General features: G+C 37.7%; 1 protein-coding gene across 3 annotated transcripts in view; it reads right to left on the reverse strand.

Annotated features, from left to right (window-relative positions):
• Positions 1 to 401: 401 nt before the first annotated feature.
• LOC142832298 (zinc finger protein 120-like) overlaps positions 402 to 23,807 on the reverse strand; it is a 45,773-nt gene continuing 22,367 nt past the window's right edge. For 2 of the 3 annotated variants that reach the window (XM_075942694.1, XM_075942695.1), the window contains exons 2-4: positions 5,237 to 5,363; positions 4,970 to 5,030; positions 402 to 4,423 (exon numbers count right to left, since the gene is read on the reverse strand). In XM_075942694.1, coding sequence (XP_075798809.1) covers positions 3,145 to 4,423; positions 4,970 to 5,030; positions 5,237 to 5,363 — 1,467 coding nt within the window. In that variant the 3' untranslated portion in view covers positions 402 to 3,144. Of the gene's footprint in view, positions 4,424 to 4,965; positions 5,031 to 5,236; positions 5,364 to 23,807 lie in introns of those variants that run through there. The other variant, XM_075942697.1, reaches the window with a different exon arrangement.

Consider the following 23,807-nt stretch of genomic DNA (forward strand, 5'->3'; position numbering starts at 1 on the left):
TAGGGGAACATTGGAACAAGGTATGAATAAAGCTACCCTCTCCCAACAGATGAGTATTTCATCATGTTTCTGTAGTTATGTACTTCTAAAGATATTTTGTCACATTTTATTTCTTTGGGGTGCATCTATAAAATGTGGGGAAAAAAGTACACTAGTGACAGAGAACACCTTGAGAAATGGTTTTCTCCTTCCATTATGTGAAGAACAATTCATGTAAGTAGGGTTATAAGGAGCTATTCTCTACATTGACAGTTTTCAAATAATGATATGGAGACATTTATGACTTAAAAGCTTGCCCTTAGCATAGACTTTTCAGCCAGCTCTTGTAACTTAAATTAACCCATAATTTTAAGTCTACCATGAGTCATGTGCTCTAGTACCTCATCTCCACACTGTTCATACTGCTTCCTCTGCTTCTGACTGGTGACTTCATGTTTCTTCTTCCCATTGTCCCCTCTCTCCCCAGAAATCCTGGCTAGATTCTCCTGCCCAGCTATTGGTCATTTATTTTTTAATTAACCCAATAACAGCAGCACATCTTCACACAGTGTAAATAAGAAGGAAAGGTTTTAACTCTAACATAGTAGAATTAAATACAATTAGAACAATTGTCAGGTAAGAATTACATTTACAACATCCAGTCCATTTGTATCTGCCAAACTCAGAGAAAGTGCCGTATTGCCTATCCTATCTTAGTGACTCCAAAGTTTTATGCCTAAACTACTTTCTACCATAATTTGTGTTACCACTTTAAAAATTGTTTTAGAATTTAAAGCATCATACACAAACAACTTAAGATTTTATGTTCTTCAATCTTATAAACTTTACATCTCTTATGTAAACTTTTTTATTGGGTAACAAAAAAAATCTGCAACAATCCAGTTTTCAACCCTATCAAAGACCCAAGAAAGATATATTACCTGAGTGCAGATCCAGCTACTTCATAAAGTATAGGAATGACAGAAACAGCTGTCCCAAGGTTCCTCTGCAGTTCTGAGGCATTCAGACTATCTGACAGACCTTTTTAAGAATTGGGATATTTTAAAGGACTATCCCACCTTGTCTTGGCAGAGTTTGGACAGCACACTGTCAGCAGCTGAAGCAAAGGCAGTTCTTCACCCACTGGTAGCTTTGCCGCAAAGGACACAAACTCCATATGGGGGTTCTTTGATCCCCATCATCCTTTCTTGAAATAGTCTGGTACTGCCAGTAGCAGATGTGTCTCATATTTTCTGCTATTAAAACATTTTCAATTTCATATTCTGTAGGTCTCTGAAGTGTTTGAAGTCATTTAAAATATTTCTGTCTAATTTTGAAACCATACCTAACATTCACTCAAACTTTGATTGTTATAGATGACTAACTACTGTCTTTCTGTATTAACCTAAATAGATATCAAGGACTAAAAGTTCACACTACATTTTTAAACAAGCTTCATAGGTACAATACCTTAAAAAGTATAGAAACATACCCATAACAATAAAAAATATTTGAAATTATTAATTGCTTCTTAGTTTAAAGCAGATCCATCTACACCTGTTTTTCTATCATTTCTAAATACCATCCATTTCTTTTCAGAAAGAGATCTCTGAATATAAGCTCCCTTGCTTAGTTTCCTCCCTTATCAAAACCAGTAACAATTTGCAACCAACCCCCCAAAACATGATAAACATCCATAATCCATTGAAGGACAAAGATCCACCCACCTCAACTCTCGGAAATGTGGATGTTGTGTTCTTTAAATTACTTTTTATTGCCTGGGGCAACAAATCTTTAGGGAATCCTGAGAAAATTGCAATAATGGTCAAGTCCTGGGAAAACTAAGTGTAACATTTATTGTCCAGCCTCTGTGTAATAGAACAGTGCAGGGCTTATCTAAAGTCTTGACTGGGTAATCTGTGAGACTGAATCATCTCAGTTTGATTTTGGATGTATATATTTTTTCTTTTTTTTTTCCAGCTGGCCTGGGTCTGAAAAAACCTGGGATAAAACTGGACTCGCTGAACATAGCGGACAATGAGGACTACTAAGAACTCAAGAACAATGGCAGTGGGTTTTTGATCCTACTGCACGTACTGGCTTTGTGGGAGCCTAGGCAGTTTGGATGCTCACCTTACTAGACCTGGATGGAGGTGGGTGGTCCTTGGACTTTTCACTGGGCAGGGAACCCTGATAGCTCTATGGGCTGACAAGGGAGGGGAACTTGATTGGGGGAGCGGGAGGGAAATGGGAGGAGGTGGCGGGAAAGAGACAGAAATCTTTAATAAATAAATAAACGAAAAAAAATTAAAAAATATACATTCATTTCTTCTGTTGAGAGCTGAACAGAGAATTATCAACAGAGGAAATGGATGCATATTTTTTGAATAATCTGTAATAGGGGCATTTTAGGAGGCTGGATCACCCGGGCTACTTGTATTCATTGGTATCTGGTCATTTTTTCTGAAAACATACAATATTTTTAAAAACACACAAACTTTTAAACTTAAAATACATATCTGCATTAAGACAAGCATATAAAATGTGTGTTGTAAACAAGTCAACTGAAGATGATTTTTTGTTCGATATTTGAGCAGATAAAGGCATTTGTCAACTTTATAAGTCTATTTGTACTATATAACCAAATTGTAATGTCATTATGGCATTTTTGGCCCCCATACTCTCATAGGGAGTGCCATTATTAGGAAGTGTGGCTTTGTTGGGGTGGATATGCCTTGTTGGAGGGAATGTGTCACTGTAGGGGTAGCCTTTGAGGTTTCCTGTGCTCAGGACACTGTTGAATGTCTGTTGACTTCCTGTTGCCTGCAAGATGTAGCACTCTCAACTCCAGTACCACATCTGCCTACACACCACCATGCTCCATCATAAAGATAATGGATGAACTTCTGAAACTATAAGAAAGTCATCTCAATCGAATGTTTTCTTTATAATAGTTAGTGTAGCCATAATATCTCTTCACAGCAATGAAAACCCAAACTAAGACAACAGCAAAAATAGCATTTTGCACTGGTGAGATAGATAGGAAAAATGTATGTGGACTGCAAGGCTATACCTCATGGGGATTTTCATGACTGTGAATTTGTTTTAATTTTGAATGCTACTGCAATATGCAAAAACTCTGTTACTTTAACGTTCATAGGATTTCTATCTAGTATGACTTTTTTCATGTCTATAAAGATTACACTTATCTGCAAAAACTTTACTACATTGATTACATTTATAGGGTTTCTCTCCCCTATGACTTCTTTCATGACGGTAAAGATTGTACTTCTGTAAAAAGGCTTTACCACATTGAATACATTCAAAGGGTTTCTCACCAGTATGCCTTCTTTTATGCATGTAAAGAGCACTATTACATGCAAAAGCTTTACCACATTGATTACATTCATAGGGTTTCTCTCCAGTGTGAATTCTTTCATGACTGTGAAGATTGTTCTTCTGTGCAAAGGCTTTTCCACATTGGTTACATTCATAGGGTTTCTCTCCTCTATGACTTCTTTCATGATTGTAAAGATTATTCTTTTGTGCAAAAACTTTACCACATTGATTACATTCATGGGGTTTCTCTCCAGTATGACTTCTTTCATGCCTGTGAAGATGACTTTTATGTGCAAATGCTTTACCACACTTATTACATCCATAGGGTTTCTCTCCAGTATGAGTTCTTTCATGACTGAGAAGATGACTTTTATGAGCAAAGGATTTACCACATTGATTACATCCATGGGGCTTCTCCCCAGGATGATTTTTTGTATGTATTTGAAGATAAGGAGGCAATGCGAAGTCTTTACCACAGCAAAGATATCCACACCTTTTCTCTCTAACATGAGTTCTATGTACTTGCTGAAGACTATGACATTCATAGGTTTTATCACTGTTATCATATTCACAGGGATTTTTTTCCAAATGAGTTCTTTCATGTACATCTAAAGAGGAATCAGATATAAAGGTTTTACATTCATAGAGATCCTCTTCAGTATTGGTTGTTTTGTGTGTTTGGAGACATTTGTAACAGCTGAAGTCTTTAGGAGATGGTTCACATTTATTATTTCCTCTTCCCATATGAGTTTTTAAATGCCTTTGAAGAGAACTGGAAGGACTCACAGTCTTACCACACTGATTGCATTCATAGCATTTTCCTATCATATGAGTCACATGACCTGTGCAAAGTGATCCAGTATAGACAGACACATTTTCATATTCCTTGTACTCAGAAGGTTTTTCTTCAATATGAGTTTGTTGATATATTCCCACTGAAGTTGGAATACCAATTACTTGTAAGCTTATTTCACAGTCACCATGTCTTTTCATAGAGGGAACTATTACACATCTTTTATTTGTTCTGAGAGAGACAGGAGTGCCATGTTTCTTTCCACATCCCATATGCTCACATGGCTTGCATCCACAGTGACAGATGATAAACCTATTAACAAGAGAATAACCAAGAATTTTACATTGCATTCACATAGTCTAATGTTTTGTGTCTCATACAGATGTAGTATAGGGATTCAGGTTTCTACACCACAATAAATTTCTTGTCTCTCATCAACTGCTCCTTTTACTGAACTATGGTAAGTCATTCTATGACTTATGAGGAACACTAGCTTTAATATGGAAGACTTGTTTATGAAAGGTCTTGGACGTTCACTAATCCACCTATCAATGTGAATAACCTTTATGATAATTGAATGGTATGCAAGCAAGTAGATACATAGATCTACAACATGCCTTTCATATGCCTATGATTAAAACTGTGACACCTTTTAGGACATTGATTTCTTGTCTTATTCTTAATAGAAGGCTTTGCAAACAATGATCAGCTACTTAACATTGGAGTACAGGATGTTGTGGGAATTTAATAATTGTCACAGAGCTGTGCTTGTTTACACTGCTGCTTTTCATTAAAACTTCACGGTATATTAACATCTCTCTAGAGGTACATATGTATCAGCTTGAACATGAAGATTACCTTCCAGGTCTTCCAGAACTTTGAAAATGTTCTTCAGTATTGTGGTCTTCCCATTTGTACCCTAAAATACAGTACCAGAAAATGTATATGATATATCACCCAAAATTAAGCACAACTGAAATTACTCTCTTTTGTGAACCTTAGAAAAATGCTTGATTTATTTACTTGATTATACCTCTTTTGCATTTGAAATTACATAATAGCAATGATCTCAAAGAAAGGCATGACTCCTTAAGTTAAAAAGTGACATAAAGCTCACATTATTACCTATAGAAGTGAGGTTCCAGTAGGTTTCCAGCATCACATCTTTGTAGAGACTCTTCTGAGATGGATCCAGCAAAGTCCACTCTTCATGAGTGAAGTTCACATGCACATCCTCATAGGTCACTGCATCCTAAAGTATCCCAAATATGTATATAATAGAAAGGTTGAGACAAACTGTATTTCAAATGTCCACTTCATTGAAAATATAGTTACATAATTCTGTATACTCAATGCATTCTATGAAATGGAGCATAGAATTTCAAATGCAGCCACCAACTTATTTCATAAGAAAATAGAAAAGGAGAATGATGTTTTTTATTTCTGTGCTCACCAAATAGAATATGGCATTGAAAGAGAAATAATATATTATTCCTATATAGTAATATATACAGGGAGATATACAAACAGTTTAACACTATTTATAATATATCAGAAAAATTGTATCCAATTTGTTAACTACAAAAAAGGGTAGACAATATGGACATGGTGGTACACACCTTTAACCCCAAACCTCAGGAGGCAGAGATAGAAACTATTATTCCATGCCAGCCTAATCTATGTAGACATTTCCAGGACAACCAAAGTTACATAGTGAGATCTTGTCTGAAACAACAACAGCAAAAAAAAAAAAAAAAAAACCAGGAAGCACTCAAGGGCTTCTTCAAAATTGCTCCATAGTGTTAAACATTCCTTCCAATTCTGTATTGGTGTATTACAAACTGGAGTGACCTCTTGTAAATTGTAAGGCTAATAAATCCTAGAAAGGTAATTCTTTTTAATAAGTTATAGACTGACAGATCAAAATTTCTCAAGAATATTAGCAAATGCTTATCCTAAAACAATAAAACAATAACAATAAAAATGATGAGGTATATAAAGAATAGTCATCAGATAAGATCACCTTTTGCTTTTGAAGAGATCCCAGATCAATCCCTATCACTCACTGGAGGCACTAAAGTGCTCAACTGAAGGACCTGGTTTTAGCTCTGAGCACCCATATTGCTCAAAATGACCTGTAATTCCAGTTCCAGATGATTTTCTAGTCTCCATGGGTATCAGTCATACACACTATACATATAATTAAAATTCTATTAAAACAAAGGGGCACAACTCAACCTCAAGACAGATATAACCTCAGAGTAAAAAATTGAGAAAAGATTTTCCAATCAAATGAACCTAAGAAACAAGCAGGTGTAGTTATTGGACTATCTAATAAAATAGACTTCAAACTAAATTCAATCAAAAGAGATGGAGGAGGACAGTTCATATTCATCACAGGGAAAATCCATAAGATGAAGTCTCAATTATGTACATATATGCCCCAAATACAAGGACACCCACATTTGTAAATTAAACATTACTACAGTTTAAATCAAACCCCCCACACTAGTAATAGGAGACTTCAATACCTCAACTCACCAATGGACAGGTCTGCAAGACAAAGTTTAATGGAGAAATAAGGGAAGTAACAGATATTATGACTCAAGTGGACCTAACAGACATCTATATATCATTTGACCCAAACACCAAAGACTATATCTTCTTAGCACCTCATGGATCCTTCTCTAAAAGTAACTACATACCCGGTAACAAAGCAAACATCAACAGATACAAAAAAAAATGGTATAACTCCCTGATTCTTAAGAAATCACCATGGCTTAAAGTTATAATTCAACAACAACACTAATGGCAGAAAGCCTACAAACTCATGGAAACTGAACAGTGTTCAACTAATTCATAGCTGGGTCAAGAAAGAAATAAAGAAAAAAATTCGAAAATTCCTAGAATTCAACAAAAATGAAAAAACAACATATACAAATATATGGGATGCTATGAAAGCAGTGCTAAGATGAAAACTCCAAGCACTAAGTGCTTACATAAATAACATGAAGAAAGATCACACTAGTAACTTTTTATTTCATTGTATGGGCTGCTAAGTTAAACCAACATAAAGGTATCTTGCTTCCGAAATTTGAGTTTAAGGATATGTTGCATTGGAAAATAGATTCTTCTTTTGTCTCCACAGAGGATGAGAACCTGTGGATTGCTTCCAGACCAATGTGGTTTGATGCAACAAAGGCAATTTATAGATTCAATGCAATCCCCATCAAGGTCCCATCAAAATTCTTCACAGATCTTGAGAGGTCAATAATCAACTTTATATGGAAAAACAAAAAACCCAGGATAGCCAAAACAGTCTTATATAATAAAGGAACTTCTGGAGGCATTACCATCCCTGACTTCAAACTCTACTACAGAGCTACAGTATTGAAAAAAGCTTGGTATTGGTATAAAAACAGAGAAGTCGAACAATGGAATCGTATAGAAAACCCAGATTTTAACCCACAAACCTATGAACACCTCATTTTCGATAAAGGAGCTAACAGTATACAATGGAAGAAAGAAAGCATCTTCAACAAATGGTGCTGGCACAACTGGATGTCAACCTGTAGAAGAATGAAAATTGGCCCATATCTATCACCATGCACAAAACTCAAGTCCAAATGGATCAAAGACCTCAATATCAGTCCGAGCACACTGAACCTGATAGAAGAGAAATTGGGAGGTACTGTACAAAAGATGGGCACAGGCGATCGCTTCCTAGGTATAACCCCAGCAGCACAGACATTAAGGGCAACATTGAATAAATGGGAACTACTGAAACTGAGAAGCTTCTGTAAAGCAAAGGACACTGTCACTAAGACAAAAAGGCAACCCACTGACTGGGAGAAGATCTTCACCAACCCCAAAACAGACAAAGGTCTGATCTCCAAAATATATAAAGAACTCAAGAAACAAGACTTTAAAATGCTAATTAACCCAATTATAAAATGGGGCACTGAACTGAACAGAGAATTCGCAACAGAAGAAATTCAAATGGCCAAAAGACACTTAAGATCATGCTCAACCTCCACAGCGATCAGGGAAATGCAAATCAAAACAACTTTGAGATATCATCTTACACCTGTCAGAATGGCTAAAATCAAAAACACCAATGATAGCCTCTGCTGAAGAGGTTGTGGAGGAAGGGGTTCCCTCATCCATTGCTGGTGGGAATGCAAACTTGTGCAACCACTTTGGAAATCAGTGTGGCGGTTTCTCAGGAAATTCGGGATCAACCTACCCCTGGACCCAGCAATACCACTCCTGGGAATATACCCAAGAAATGCCAGATCATATGACAAGGGCATTTGTTCAACTATGTTCATAGCAGCATTATTTGTAATAGCCAGAACGTGGAAACAACCTAGATGTCCTTCAATGGAAGAATGGATGAAGAAAGTGTGGAATATATACACATTAGAGTACTACTCAGCGGTAAAAAACAATGACTTCTCAAATTTTGCATGCGAATGGATGGAAATAGAAAATACTATCCTGAGTGAGGTAACCCAGACCCAAAAAGATGAACACGGTATGTACTCACTCATAATTGGTTTCTAGCCATAAATAAGGGTCATGGAGTCTACAATTTGATATCCTAAAGAAGCTAAATAAGAAGGTGAACCCAAAGAAAAACATATAGTTATTCTCCTGGGTAGGGGAAGTAGACAAGATTGCCAGGCAAAAAATCGGGATCTTAAGGGTGGGGTGGGAGGGGGTAAGGGGAGATGGGGAGAGAAAAGTGAGAAGGTTAGGATGGGGAGAACATGGGGGAAAAGGATGATTGGGATAAAGGAAGGTTGGATAGGGGAGCAGGGAAGCACATATCTTAATTAAGGGAGCCATCTTAGGGTTGGGAAGAGACTTGGACCTAGAGGGGCTTCCAGGTGCCCAAGGCGAGGTCCCCAGTTAGTTCCTGGGGCAGCTGAGGATAGGGAACCTGAAATGATCCTATCCTATAGCCATACTGATGAATATTTTGCATATCACCATAGAACCTTCATCTGGCGATGGATGGAGATAGAGACAGAGACCCACACTGGAGCACTGGACTGAGCTCCCAAGGTCCCAATGAGGAGCAGAAGGAGGGAGAAGATGAGCAAGGAAGTCAGGACCAAGAGGGGTGCACCCACCCAATGAGACAGTGGAGCTGATCTACTGGGAGCTCACCAAGGCCAGGTGGACTGTGACTGAAAACGCAGGGGATAAAACCGGACTCTCTGAACATGGCGGACAATGAGGGCTGACGAGAAGCCAAGGACAATGGCACTGGGTTTTGATCCTACTTCAAGTTCTCGCTTTGTGGGAGCCTAGCCAGGTTGGATGTTCACCTTCCTAGACCAGGATGGAGGGGGGAGGACCTTGGACTTTCCACAGGGCAGGGAACCCTGACTGCTCTTCAGACTTGAGAGGGAGGGGGAGAGAAGTGGGGGAAGGGGGAGAGGAGTGGGGGAATGGGGGGAGGAGTGGGAGGCTGGGAGGAGGCAGAATTTTTTTTTTCAATAAAAAAAAGATAAAAAAAAGAAAATACGCAGCCAAGAGGAGATGAAAAAAAAGGAAGAGGAACTGAGACAGCTTCCAGAAACACAAAATGCATTACAGGGGCAAATAACCAGGTGACTGGAAATCAATAGGGCCATGAGACCATCTAGCGGCTTGGGACCCTTTTCCTCCTGCTGGGTTGCCTTGTCCCACCTTGATATGAGGGGTTATGCCTAGTATTATTCTATATTGTGTTCAGTTAATATTCCTGGTAGGCCTGTTTTTTTTTATTTTTAATTTGGAAAATGGAAGAGGAGAGAGAAACCGGGAAGAGTGGAGGAAGGGGAAACTGTAGTCGGGATGTAGTGATTGGGATGAATTATATGAGGAAAAAATACATTTAAAAAAATCACTGAATGAATTTGAGCTTTGAATTAAAATAGAATTCCCAACAATTTATAAAATGTCCCTAAATGTACTGCTTCCATTTTGTACTTTATATTTATGCAAAGTGGTGCTTTCAGTACTGGCAACTATAAAATCAAAATATTGGTGCTGGGTGGCCCACAGCTTGAAACATTCAGTCAAGATATACAAACATACTTATGCAAATAATAAATATACTTATGCAAATAAAAAAAGATTACCTCACTCAATAAACAGCAGGAAGAACTTTGGAGATAACTACACCCATATTCCCAAATAATGACTATAAATGTTTATTTATACTTAAAGGGGGATATGATATAGATATGAATAATTTGCATTGGTATAGATCTTGATTTATAGATACAAATTTAAGGTCAATTTTGTTATATGTATATTTCTGCTCTTGATTAAGATATTGCATTTGTCTAGCTCATTTTACAATGTAATGTATAATTTAAAAATATAGGTTAATAGATAATCAACTATAATAGTCAAGCTTGTCGTCATGATAGATTTGTTAGATTTTCTAGGTGTATAGAAATATATTTCAGTTAGATAAGTATTCTTCAAATCTTTCAGAGACCTTCAGAATATGGCATTTAAAATGTTTAAGAACTTAAGACTTTTCGTGACAGTGAGACACATCTGCACCTGGCAGCACAAGCAACTTCAAGAGAAAGATGGGCATCAACAAGGCTCCTTATGGAGTTGGCTAGCCGTTTGGGCAGAAACTGCTATTGCCTGGACATGCAGGGCCTGCAGAAAAATGACTGCTGAACTTACCTAAAGGTGAGAACATTTTTGGGGGTTCTTGCTACATGAAAAAGTCTGCTAGACATTCTGCAGAACACAGAAAAAAATGTTACGGACAAACTGCCAATATAGGCAAAACTTTCTTTGAAATTTCCTGCTTCAGGGAAAAGTCTGTTCCATACTATGGGCCTGTAGGCTGAAGATGGATGTCCCACTGGTACAGAAAAACATTTGGTGACTGTCCAGGCAATGAGATGTCTGTCAATTCTACAGTTTTGGAAGTTGCTTACAATGCACTTCCTGTTTACTTAGGTACTATTATATCCTTCTGCAGTCTTTGATGTACTTGAAATTTATAGTTATAGTTTTACTTAGTTCTGATAAAAGATAAAGTAAGTAAAAATATTGTAACTGTAATTCTTGCTTGATAATTGTTTTGTTATATGTAATTTTACTGTTAAAGTTAAAACCTTCCTTTTTATTTAAACAGAAAAGGGGAGGTGATGTGGTAGTCCCCTCTGTGTGCTGTGACTACCATTAATAAGTAAAGAAACTGCTTTGAACCTATAGCAGAGCAAAACTTGGGTAGTCAGGAAAGATGAAAGTGAATGCTAGGAGGAAGAAGGCAGGGTTGGGGAGATGCCATGGATCCACCACCTGAGACAGACATGCTGAAACTTTGCTGGTAGGCCACAACCTCATGGTGATACACAGATTAATGGAGATTGGTTAAATTAATATATAAGAGTTAGTCAATAAGAAGTTAGAGCTAATGGGCCAAGCAGTGATTTAATTCATACAGTTTCCATGTGGTTATTTTAGTTCTGGGCAGCTGGGATGAACAAGCATTTCCTCCTACAACAAAGCACACATAATATGACACACCTTAACAAACAAGACACGACTACTCACAAAAGGGCACGACACTTACTTTTACACAATTACTAACTGGAGACCAGGCATTCAAAGATGGGAGCCTTGGGGTGTTGAGCAAATATAAACCATGACAAGAACATAACCTAAGAAGAAAGAGCTCTGCTATCAGGTTCAATGTGTTCTGACTGATATTGAGGTCTTTAATCCATTTGGACTTGAGTTTGGTGCATGGTGATAGATATGGGTCTATTTTCATTCTTCTACAGGTTGACATCCAGTTGTGCCAGCACCATTTGTTGAAGATGCTTTTTTTCTTCCATTGTAGACTTTTGGCTCCTTAATTGAAAATGAGGTATTCATAGGTTTGTGGGTTAAAATTCGGGTCTTCTATATGATTCCATTGGTCGATTTCTCTGTTTTTATGCCAGTACCACACTGTTTTCATCACTGTAGCTCTGTAATAGAGTTTGAAGTCAGGGATGGTAATGCCTCCAGAAGATCCTTTATTGTATAGGATTGTTTTGGCTATCCTGGGTTTTTTGTTTTTCCATATAAAGTTAATTATTGACCTCTCAAGATCTGTGAAGAATTTTGATGGGACCTTGATGGGGATTGCATTGAATCTATAAATTGCCTTTGGTAGAATTGCCATTTTTACTATGTTGATCCTCCCAATCCAAGAGCAAGGGAGGTCCTTCCATTTTCTGGTATCCTCTTCAATTTCTTTCTTCAATGCCTTAAAGTTCTTGTCAAATAGATCTTTCACTTCCTTGGTTAGAGTTACCCCAAGATATTTTATGCTATTTGTGGCTATTGTGAAAGGTGAAGCTTGTCTGATTTCCCTCTCTGCTTCCATATCCTCTGTGTATAAGAGGGCGACTGATTTTTTGGAGTTGATCTTGTATCCTGCCATATTACTAAAGGTGTTTATCAACTGTAAAAGTTCTTTGGTAGAGTTTTGGGGGTCGCTTATGTACACTGTCATATCATCTGCAAATAACGAAAGTTTCACTTCTTCCTTTCCAATTCGAATCCCCTTGATCCCCTTATGTTGTCTTATTGCTATTGCTAGAACTTCAAGCACTATATTGAAGAGGTATGGAGAGATGGACAGCCTTGTCGTGTTCCTGAGTTTAGTGGGATGGCTTAGAGTTTCTCTCCGTTTAATTTGATGTTAGCTGTCGGCTTGTTGTATATAGCTTTTATTATATTTAGGTATGACCCTTGTATCCCTAATCTCTCCAATACTTTTATCATAAAGGGATGTTGAATTTTTTAAAATGCTTTTTCAGCATCTAATGAAATGATCATATGGTTTTTTTCTTTCAGTTTATTTATATGATGGATTACATTGATAGATTTTCGTATGTTGAACCAGCCCTGCATCTCTGGGATGAAGCCTACTTGATCATAATGGATAATTTTTCTAATGTGTTCTTGGATTTGGTTTGCCAGTATTTTGTTGATGATTTTTACGTCGATGTTCATGAGTGAGATTGACCTATAATTCTCTTTCTTGGTTGAGTCTTTGTGGGGTTTTGGTATCAGAGTAACTGTAGCTTCATGAAAGGAATTTGGCAAAGCCTCTTCTGTTTCTATATTGTGAAATACATTAAGGAGTATAGGTATTAGGTCTTCTTGGAAATTCTGGTAGAATTCCGCATTGAAACCATCTGGTCCTGTGCTTTTTTTGGTAGGGAGGTTTTTGATAACCGCTTCTAATTCTTTGCGAGTACCCTACAACAGATGAGCACAGGAGATCACTTCCTATGTATAACCCCAGCAGCACAGACATTAAGGGCAACATTGAATAAATGGGACCTACTAAAACTGAAAAGCTTCTGTAAAGCAAAGGACACTGTCACTAAGACAAAAAGGCAACCCACTGACTGGGAGAAGATCTTCACCAACCCCCAAACAGGCAAAGGTCTGATCTCCAAAATATATAGAGAACTCAGGAAACTAGACTTTAAAATACTAATTAACCCAATTAAAAAATGGGACACTGAACTGAACAGAGAATTCTCAAGAGAAGAAGTTCAAATGGCCAAAAGACACTTAAGGTCATGTTCAACCTCCTTAGCGATCAGGGAAATGCAAATCAAAACAACTTTGAGATATCATCTTACACCTGTCAGAATGGCTAAAATCAAAAACACCAATGATAGCCTTTGCTGGAGAGGTTGTCGGGTGAAAGGGGTACACTCATACATTGCTGGTGGGAATGCAAACTTTTGCAACCACTTTGGAAATCAGTGTGGCGGTTTCTCAGGAAATTCGGGATCAACCTACCCCTGGACCCAGCAATACCACTCCTGGGAATATACCCAAGAGATGCCCTATCATATGACAAGAGCATTTGTTCAACTATGTTCATAGCAGTATTATTTGTAATAGCCAGAACCTAGAAACAACCTAGATGCCCTTCAATGGAAGAATGGATGAAGAAAGTGTGGAATATATACACATTAGAATACTACGCTGCGGTAAAAAACAATGACTTCTCGAATTTTGCATGCAAATGGATGGAAATAGAAAACACTATACTGAGTGAGGTAACCCATACCCAAAAAGATGAACATGAGATGTACTCACTCATAATTGGTTTCTAGCCATAAATAAGGGTCATGGAGTCTACAATTGGTGAACCTAAAGAAGCGAAGTAAGAAGGTGAACCCAAGGAAAAACATATATTTATCCTCTTGGCTATGGGAAGTAGACAAAATTGCTGGGGAAGAAATTGGGATCTTGGGGGTGGGGTGGGATGGAGGTAAGGGGAGATGGGGAGAGAAAAGGGAGAAGGGGAGGATGGGGAGAACTTGGGGGAAAAGGATGATTGGGATAAAGGAAGGTTGGATAGGGGAGCACGGAAGCACAATTCTTAGTTAAAGGAGCCACCTTAGGGTTGGCAAAAGACTTGAACCTAGAATGGCTCCCAGGAGCCCAAGGCGATGTCCCCAGTTAGTTCCCTGGGCAGCTGAAGATAAGGAACCTGAAATGACCCTATCCTATAGCAATACTGACGAATATCTTGCATATCACCATAGAACCTTCATCTGGTGATGGATGGAGATAGAGACAGAGACCCATATTGGAGCACTGGACTGAGCTCCCAAGGTCCCAATGAGGAGCACAAGAAGGAAGAACATGAGCAAGGAAGTCGGGACCACGAGGGGTGCATCCACCCACTGAGACAGTGGAGCTGATCTATTGGGACCTCACCAAGGCCAGCTGGACTGTGACTGAAAACGCAGGGGATAAAACCGGACTCTCTGAACATGGTGGACAATGAGGGCTGATGAGAAGCCAAGGACAATGGCATGGGGTTTTGTTCCTATTTCATGTTCTGGCTTTGTGGGATCCTAGCTAGGTTGGATGTTCACCTTCCTAGACCTGGATGGAGGGGGGAGGACCTTGGACTTTCCACAGGGCAGGGAACCCTGACTGCTCTTTGGACTGGAGAGGGAGGGGGAGAGGAGTAGGGGGAGGGGAAGAAGGGTGGGAGGAGGGGGAGGGAAATGGGTGGCTGGGAGGAGGCAGAAACTTGTTTTTTTTTCCTTTTCTCAATAAAAAAATGAAAAAAAAAGAAGAGCTCTAAAGGAAAAGAGTGAATGCTATTAAGGCAAAGAGAGATAGGAAGAGAGAGAGAGAGAAAGAGACAGGAAGGGGGGGATATTTCCAAAAATTAGAGGGAGCCAAGTTCTCTGGTTGGATTACGGGCTTTTTAAATACAACCTTCCTATCACATCTAAAAAGAGACCAATGCATTTCATACCACTCAGGCCATCTGGTAAGGGCTGCTCAAATGAAGCGATCTCATTGATGGAAACTGTGCAGATTTACCTATGAAAAATTATATAATTGCAGGAACCCATTAAGCATTGCATTTACATTGTGATTTGCTCATTCAAACACTCTTTGTCTTCAAGTTTCTGGCACAAGAAATTCCCTTGTTCAGAAAACAGAGGGAAACCAGTAAAACTGATATACTTCCACGGGTATTTAAATGATAATTTATCAGATACTCCTAGTGAAATCAAAGATGTGGTTGACTGTTTTGATGATTCTGGAGATGATTCTCTTAATTCTACTGACAGTAAAATTATTAGATCTGGAGAAAAGACAAAGTGGTGATGTCCTGAAGTGATTATAGCACTGATGAAGCTACTGATAATCGTTGGTCTGAAATTGACATACAACCATGCTTACAGATGGTTTTTTTTTTTTTTGCATTTTTCCCTTACAGATGTTTTAAGGTCATGCTTGGATCACTACATTCTGTCACAGTGTGACTCTGTATTCTCTTTTTGGTGAAGAATTGTTGAGGTGTTGTGGAAAGAGCTGTCCAACTACCTCAATTAAATTGCAATGAATCATAGAACACCATCTAGAACAAAAAACATGTCTCCAGTTACAGAGAAGGACATCAAGAAATTTCTTGGCCTAATTATTCTGATGGGTCAAACAAGAAAAGATAGCCTGAAAGATTACTGGTCAACAGATTCTTTCATATGTATCCCACTATTTCCACAGATAATAAATCACCATAGGTTTGAGCAAATAAGGATATTCTGGCATTTTAATAATAATGACAAAATGGACAGTTGCTTGGGAAGATGTTTCAAGATCCAACCTGTGCTGGATTTTCTGCAAAAAAAAATTGAACAATATACAGACCAAAGCAAAGCAACAGTTGTCTTTGGACAAGATAATGATACCATGGAGACGACATTTAAATTTTCACATGTACAACCCAACAAAACGAACAAATGTTACCTTTTAAGATGGTGTGTGAGAGTGACACTGGCTGTATCTGCAATATGGAGATATACATAGCGGAAGGAAAGAAATTTGAGAAATTTTTCTTTTTGTTCTTGGACCCTGTCTTGGCATAGGACACCATACTTATCAGGATAGTTATTACAATGCCGCATCTACTTCTGAGTTACTGCTACAGAGCAAAACTACAGTCTGTGGGACTGTTATGGAGAGTAGGGATTTAACACCAAATTTGAAAATGAAAACATCAAGAATGAAGATAGGTGACATACTTTCCAGAAAAGGTAATATTTTTCTCCAAACAGGGAAATACAAGTGGATTGTCCAAATTATATATCAATGATCCATGACACTTCTGTCTTGACAACAGGAAAAAAATAAATTAATTTGAGAGAATATTGTAAAAACTACCTGCATCAAGGAATACAATGCTTATATGAAAAGCACTGACCAGGTGGATCAATTCCTTTTGTGTTGTTCAGTTCTAAGGAAAATCATGACATGGACAAAAACGGTAATGTTGTACCCTATGAACTGTGGACTTTTCAATTTCTTAAACTGTACAATTTCCTCAATACATAGGCAAAAATGACGTATAAAGTTTCTGTCAGAGAACAGCTTCGATAAGAATATCACTTATAATTATTGAAAAACAACACCTAAAGTGCATTATAATGTGCAATTATGATTATTTAAGTAAGGTGAAGTTTGCCCCAAAATATGCAGTTCCTGGCATATGTATTAGAGATTTCTATGCAGTACGAAGTATGTTAAAGAATTTGAGGCTTCCAAAATTAGGTTTCAGTCCATATCTTTTCTCTCAGTGCGTGGCATTTTCCCTTGTTTCTCTCCCTACCCAACTTCCTCAGAGAACCTGGAAAACTTTGGATCAGATCTGGTGGAAGCAAAAAAGGCAGTCTTTTGGTGTGGTTATGTGTGACTGTTATAGATAATGCCATAAAGAAGCTGTATTTCATACTGGGTAGAAAGCCCATGCAAGGCTTCTAAGGTTGGAAATTTTGCTATGGGAGCACATTCTGTTCCTGAAGCCAATAGCCTTTAAGACACCAGCCCACTTGGGCAAGGTCTCTGATACTGTAAAAGCAGCTGTAAAGCATGCACTCACTCTCTTGCTTCCGGCTCCAACTTCTGGCTGCTAGACACTGTTCCTGTTCACTCAGAAGACTGATATCTAGAACAGTGATCTGTAAGTTTTCCCTTATAAATAATAACCCTTTATTATTCATAATTATGAACTGGTGTGGGATTATTTTGTAACTTCTGTCATCAAAATTTGCTTTTACTATTTTAACAAGTTGAAATCTTAAAGTCTTCTATTCCAGACTTTTCTGGATAATCATCAGCAACATCAGGATAAGTATATCTCTGCTCCACACATTGTATCAATTGAACTTCAATTTCATCCTGTGAGGAAAAGAAACACAAGCATGTCCTCTCTCCATACCAAAACAGTGTCAGGACCAGAAAAACCAGAGTGAGACCTATTGTGCCCTTTACTGATCTACTTATTTTAAACCCTGTTGTGTGGGAAGGAAAAGAAATTGTGGTGACAGTCAGCAATACACATCTTTTAGGTTGACCTGCCACACAAGAAGTCCTGATGACTTAAAATTTTTCTTATGTTGGGTATGGTAAATTAATTCCTGTATGTTTAGCAAAGAATACTGCTTTGTAGGGATGTCTTGGAGTGTTTCTAAAAGTAATTATGGGACATGATAAACATTGTACTTATTTTACAAAGTTATTGCTTCCTCAAGGTAATTCAGTAAATGATACTTCACCCCCTCGACAATTTCCTCCAGACATGAAGAAACCGCAAGAATTTAATAGAATTGTGTTTTGAAGACAATGTACTGGCATTATTCCATTAAAGTACAACATCAGAGGGACATCACAGTAAATTCTTGACTGGTCTGAAAATCAAAAAGATTATAGTGACTCTTATGCTTTGTTTACAGCAGAATCTTGGGACCAAGGACTGTCCACTGTAATTTAGTATTCTAGTACAAAATTCTCACAGACATACATTTGGAAACTTGTTCAGCCATAGGAACAGTGGCAGGACAATCCAGTTCTTCAAAACTATTTACCCCTGAAAGGAACTGTCTTGGCTTGTGTTCTTTTGGTGGGGGAGATAAAACTCTATTTGTAAGGTTTTGTGTTTAATGTATCATGTCTGGGTTGTATTTTGACTAACTGTATTTCTCAAGTGGATGATCATACCTGTATATTAGTGTTGAAAGAACCTTCTTTTGTAATGTTGCCTATGATGTGAATGATCCATGGTTTGATAACAAAGCATTGCGAGTAATTGAAGAAATCAAGAAATCTTTAAGTAGACAGAAAAATGTTTCTTGATTAGTTGAAACAGCGACTTCATCTCCTGTTGTTAGGCTTACTACAACTGCAGTTGCTTCAGGGCTTTGTCTCAGTCTATTCAAAACACAGGATTTGTCAATTATCTAAGAATGTTTCTATGACATTGGAGACATAAGAAGATAGTGAATTAAATTAGAACATAAGTTGAATGCCTTATGTGATGTGATACAATTTTGGGGAGAAGAGCTCCAGATCCTAAAAACTAGAGTACAGTTGAAATGACATGTTACTTACGAATGGATCTGTGTTACATCTTCTATGTATAATGAAAGTGTCATCGGCTAGGATAGAATTAAAGCACATCTCGAGGAAATCTGGCATGATTTTAATGAATCCTTAGATTTGACTAAATTATATCAAGAAATTTTTGAAATAAAGACTAAATTGAATTTTGATGCAGCAAAAGAAGTTGAAGATATTTTGAACAATTTAAAAAGGCTGTTCTATCATGGTTAGCATTTACCTCACTTCTTAGTAGTAAGGGAATTATTGGAGCTTGTGTTCTATTGGGCATAATTTGTTTACCTATAATTTTCAATGTTACTTTGAACTTGATGGAGATAGTGGGCTCAGAATTTCCTAGAGAATAGCTCTGCACACTTTCCTAAACTTATAATATCAGAGACTGACAGTCAAAGATGGGTAAGTTTTCTTTGCCTTCTTTCAAACTAAAATGGAACATAAACCTTTGGTATTCATGCTCTTAAGACATATAAGGCTGGAGAAAGGAATCCTCAAGGCATATGCAGTCTTCTGAGGGATTCTGAGGGGTCTTTAAAAAATAAATGAAAGGGGTAATGTGTGGGAACCCATGAGCGACTCAGTTTCAATCTGGAGATATCACTGGCTTAAAGAGTCATTTGAGTTCAAGATTGCCTAGTCTGCTTGCTCCAAATATCCTTGAAGACTGTGAGAAAGTTCTGATTAAGCCCATGAGGAAGAGCATTTTTGCCCAGATGAAAGCACACATTATCTATAAAGATTTGGGCTGGTATACGCCACTCTGGGGCACTCCTCCTCAGTGATTGGTAGCTGCTTGCTACTAGCTGAATTCTTGTATTGAGATAATGCACCTACTTGAGCTTCCTCCCAAGGACCATGAAGGGAGACACCTAGCTGACTGTACTGTCCTTTGTTCTGCTTTTGCCTATAATTAGTATGGATGCTGGCTGAGAAATAAACTGTGGCTATTTGGTATTTACCTTCAGTCTATTCCGGTCTATTCTATGTTTTTGTCTTTGTTTCTCATAATCTGCCATTTCCTATAACCTCATGCCCTGCTGTGGAATAATGGTCTCATCCTCTGGAAAGTTTTGTCACTTGTACTGGTTTAATAAAATGTTAATTGTTCAGTAGCCAGGAATGAAGTACATGTTTGGAGACCAGAACAGGAGAATTCTGGGAAGAGGAAAGGCTCAGTCTGCAGTTGTCACCCAGACACAGAGAAAGAAAGATGAGAATGCCCTACTGATAAAAGATACCAAGCCACATGACTGACAAGAATTATGATTAAGATGTAAAGATTAGTTAATAAGAAAGCTTGAGCTAATAGGCCAACCAGATTATAATTAATGTAGCTCTCTGTGTGTTTCTTTGGGACTGAATGGCTATGAGATGGTGTGGAACAGAAACTCTGTCAACAAACGTCACCAACGTGGACAACTATATCCATTTAAAACCTGAGAGAGCTTGGGAAGTAATTCGAGACAAAAGAACAGAGGTAAGCATGGTTTCTTGATAGCAGTATTTTCTCATGTGGACTCTGCTAGAGGCAAGCATGTCTCATTTAAGAGACGTTTCCTGATTCAGATTTAGCTGCAAAAACCTTGCATCCCTCTTAAGAGGCCCTGCCACAAAACACTTAAATGCTGTTTATGAATAGCCAACAGCATACTTCTTGGTGGCGGCAGAGACCTTGAAACTATAGAGTTGTGGCAATAAACATGGCTCCTGCTGAAGGTGTAAGTCATAAAACAATCCCACACCAGTTTAAAATTATGATTAATAAAAGGGTTATTTATTTAAAGGGAAAACTTACACATCACCGTCCTAGACAACAGCCCTCTGTGCGACCAGGAAAGGAGTCTAGTAGCTGGAGGCAGAGCCCAAAGCAAGGGAGAGAGTGCACAGCAATGGCTGCTTTTTAAAGCAAAAAAGACCACACCCAAGTGGGCTGGTATCTTAAAGGTTATTGGCTGAAGGAGCAAAAAAAGCTCCTGCAGCACCTCCCCCTTTTGTTTAAGTAAGAGAGTTCCAAACCCAATACAAAATAATATACACTAGGAACAGATATCAAGTATAAGATAAGAATTACAATCAGCATAAACAAATTAAGCATGGAACATATGCTAAATGTTTTAATAAACATTCTATCCTATGGAGTCGAAGTCTTGTATTGGAAATGGCTTGGCTAGATCATAAGAGGACGGTAACTACAACTATCTAATCTTCAACCCTACTGAAGGCCTGAGAAGGGATATAATATTACTTGAGCAGGCAGGAAGTACAATCAAGTAGCTTCCAAAGTGAGCAATATATGACAGAGACAAGTAGCTACGTGAGCAATCACTCAAAGTCTCACTCATTTGCAATGTTCAAGCAACCAACCTTGGCTATGGCCTAGTGTAATTGACAGACCATTTTCAGAGGCAGGAAATTTTTCAAAACTGTCTTATCCTGTCTTGGCAAGATTTGAAAGTTCTGTTTACCCATTTCCAGATATCAAGTAACCTGTCAGTGGTTGAGGCATTGTTCAGTTCCTTGCCCAAAGGCCAGTTTTTCCAAGAAGAAAATAACCTCCAAGTAGAGTGTCTTTGGTGCTCAACATTCTCTCAGGAATAGATTGGTGCTGTCAGAATCAGTCATGTCTCATGTCAACAGAACCCTAAGTTATTTAAATGCCATGTTCCACAGATCCTTGAAGTGGTTGAAGATTACCTAACTGGACAGAATACAATCTCTATGCATCTAAAAACCTAATTGATCTAACTGTATGTACAGCAAGCATGAACAACTATTGACCTATAATAGTTAATAACTGTATAACTTAAAGACTAAAACTTCATGTCAGACTATTAAATAACCTGTAAACAAATATGCAACAAATGAGGACAATGACCTCAAAATGTAAACAATATATAATTATTTTGATCAGAGGTAGGAGTAATATATAATGCAATATGAAAATATATCTTAAAAATTGTATCAATATACAAAATGTCCTAAACAGGGATAATAACATACATATACACAATCTGACAAAATAACTTCGTATAGGTGTACAAATAATGTAAACATAACTAACAAATATAATTTGAACTTGTAGCAATATACAAAAACTATACCAATGTAAAGTATCCATGAATAATAGCTCACAAGTATTCACCCTATTACCCACTATTACTATCCCCCCTTTTTTTCTTTTTAACAAACATAGTTTTCACACCACCCCTCTATCTAATACAAGTAATAATCAAGAACCCCTAAACAGTGTTCCAACAGTATGGACAAACTTTTTTGGGATGGGAGCGTCATCTTCTAGAATTGCTTCCTGCTGTCATAAGGATGATGTTCTCTTAATAGGATCCTGCAAAATTAAAGTGATGGTTAAGTTTTAAAATTACTGTCTAGTATAGTGCAAACAATTTCTGAGCAGTAGATAGATAGTTTTTTTTTCAAAGTTCTTATTTGGAGTTCTGGCCAGAATGTCATGAGAAGGTACACCATTTCAGCAGCTGATACCCAAAAAGAGACGGTCTTAATAGTAGCTCTGTCTGCATCACAATGTCATCTCAACTAGGTAAAGTTGTTGATGTGGGACCCCATCTTCTTCCTGGAAACTTCAAAGATTACTGCCGGAAAACAAACATCCAAGGTCTTTTGAATTTTTTGAAAATGAGTGTTGTCCTGCAAAGACAAGAACAGAACCCTGCTCCCATCCTATGTGATTTTCTTACCACTTGTATGGTTATCACCATTGTGGATGAGCTGTCATTTCTCCTTTTCAATAGGTTTTTCATTTTCAAAGCGAATCTTTATTAATTATGATGGTATCCATAATCTCCTGTGGAAGCAAGAGCAAAACCCCTTCCACAGTACATCTCCTAGTTTCTATTGTGAGGTCAACACATCCTTGAAATATACTGGTTGATTCAATTCAGAAGTTTTTTCCATTATCCAAAAATTGGCATTTGTAGACTTCTGTCTCAAAAGTGATCTGCAATTCCAGTACTTGGAGGCTGAGGCAGGATGATTACACGCAAGATCAAACTGTTCCTGGCCAGCTTGGGCTACAAAGAAATTTCAGCATATATATCTGAAAATCACAGGGTCTTTTAAAAAGATAATAGTGGACTAGTGATTTGGCTTAGTGGGTACACATGCTTGACATGCCAGTACAAGCCAGAAGAGATGAGTTTGAACCCAGGTATGCATATGAAGGTGAAAGAAGAAAACAATTTCAGAAAATTTGTCCTCTGACCTCTCCTTACATTCATGTGCCCTGTTGCCTATGACAGACCCAGAGGATTGTATATACTAGCAAGTATCTTAAAGTTTCTAAGAATTAAAATTAGGAATTAGCTTTGTTTATCATATTATATCATAACTTTGTTTTTCATATTATGTCCTGAAGATAATGATTTGATAACAGAGCCAAGAATGATGCACTTTTAGCAATGATGCAGTCTTTACAGAGTAATAATAAACAGCTAGCTAAAAAATTAATACCATTGAAAAAGATAATATTAATTTGACAAACAAAATTTCATCCATGTCAAAGGGTGCTGAGAAATTATCTGAAAGAAGTCATACCATTGAATTTAACAATTGAAATTAAAAAGTTATGCTAGGTTAAAAGATAGGTATCTCTCTAGGAAGACATTTTGCACACCATTCAAATAATGTACAAGGATCAGATCTTATTATTACTGGAAAAATTTCTTACCTTGAAATCATATGTGCAGAATAAGGA

The sequence above is a fragment of the Microtus pennsylvanicus genome, chromosome 12, assembly GCF_037038515.1.
Source record: "Microtus pennsylvanicus isolate mMicPen1 chromosome 12, mMicPen1.hap1, whole genome shotgun sequence".
Lineage (NCBI taxonomy): Eukaryota > Metazoa > Chordata > Mammalia > Rodentia > Cricetidae > Microtus > Microtus pennsylvanicus.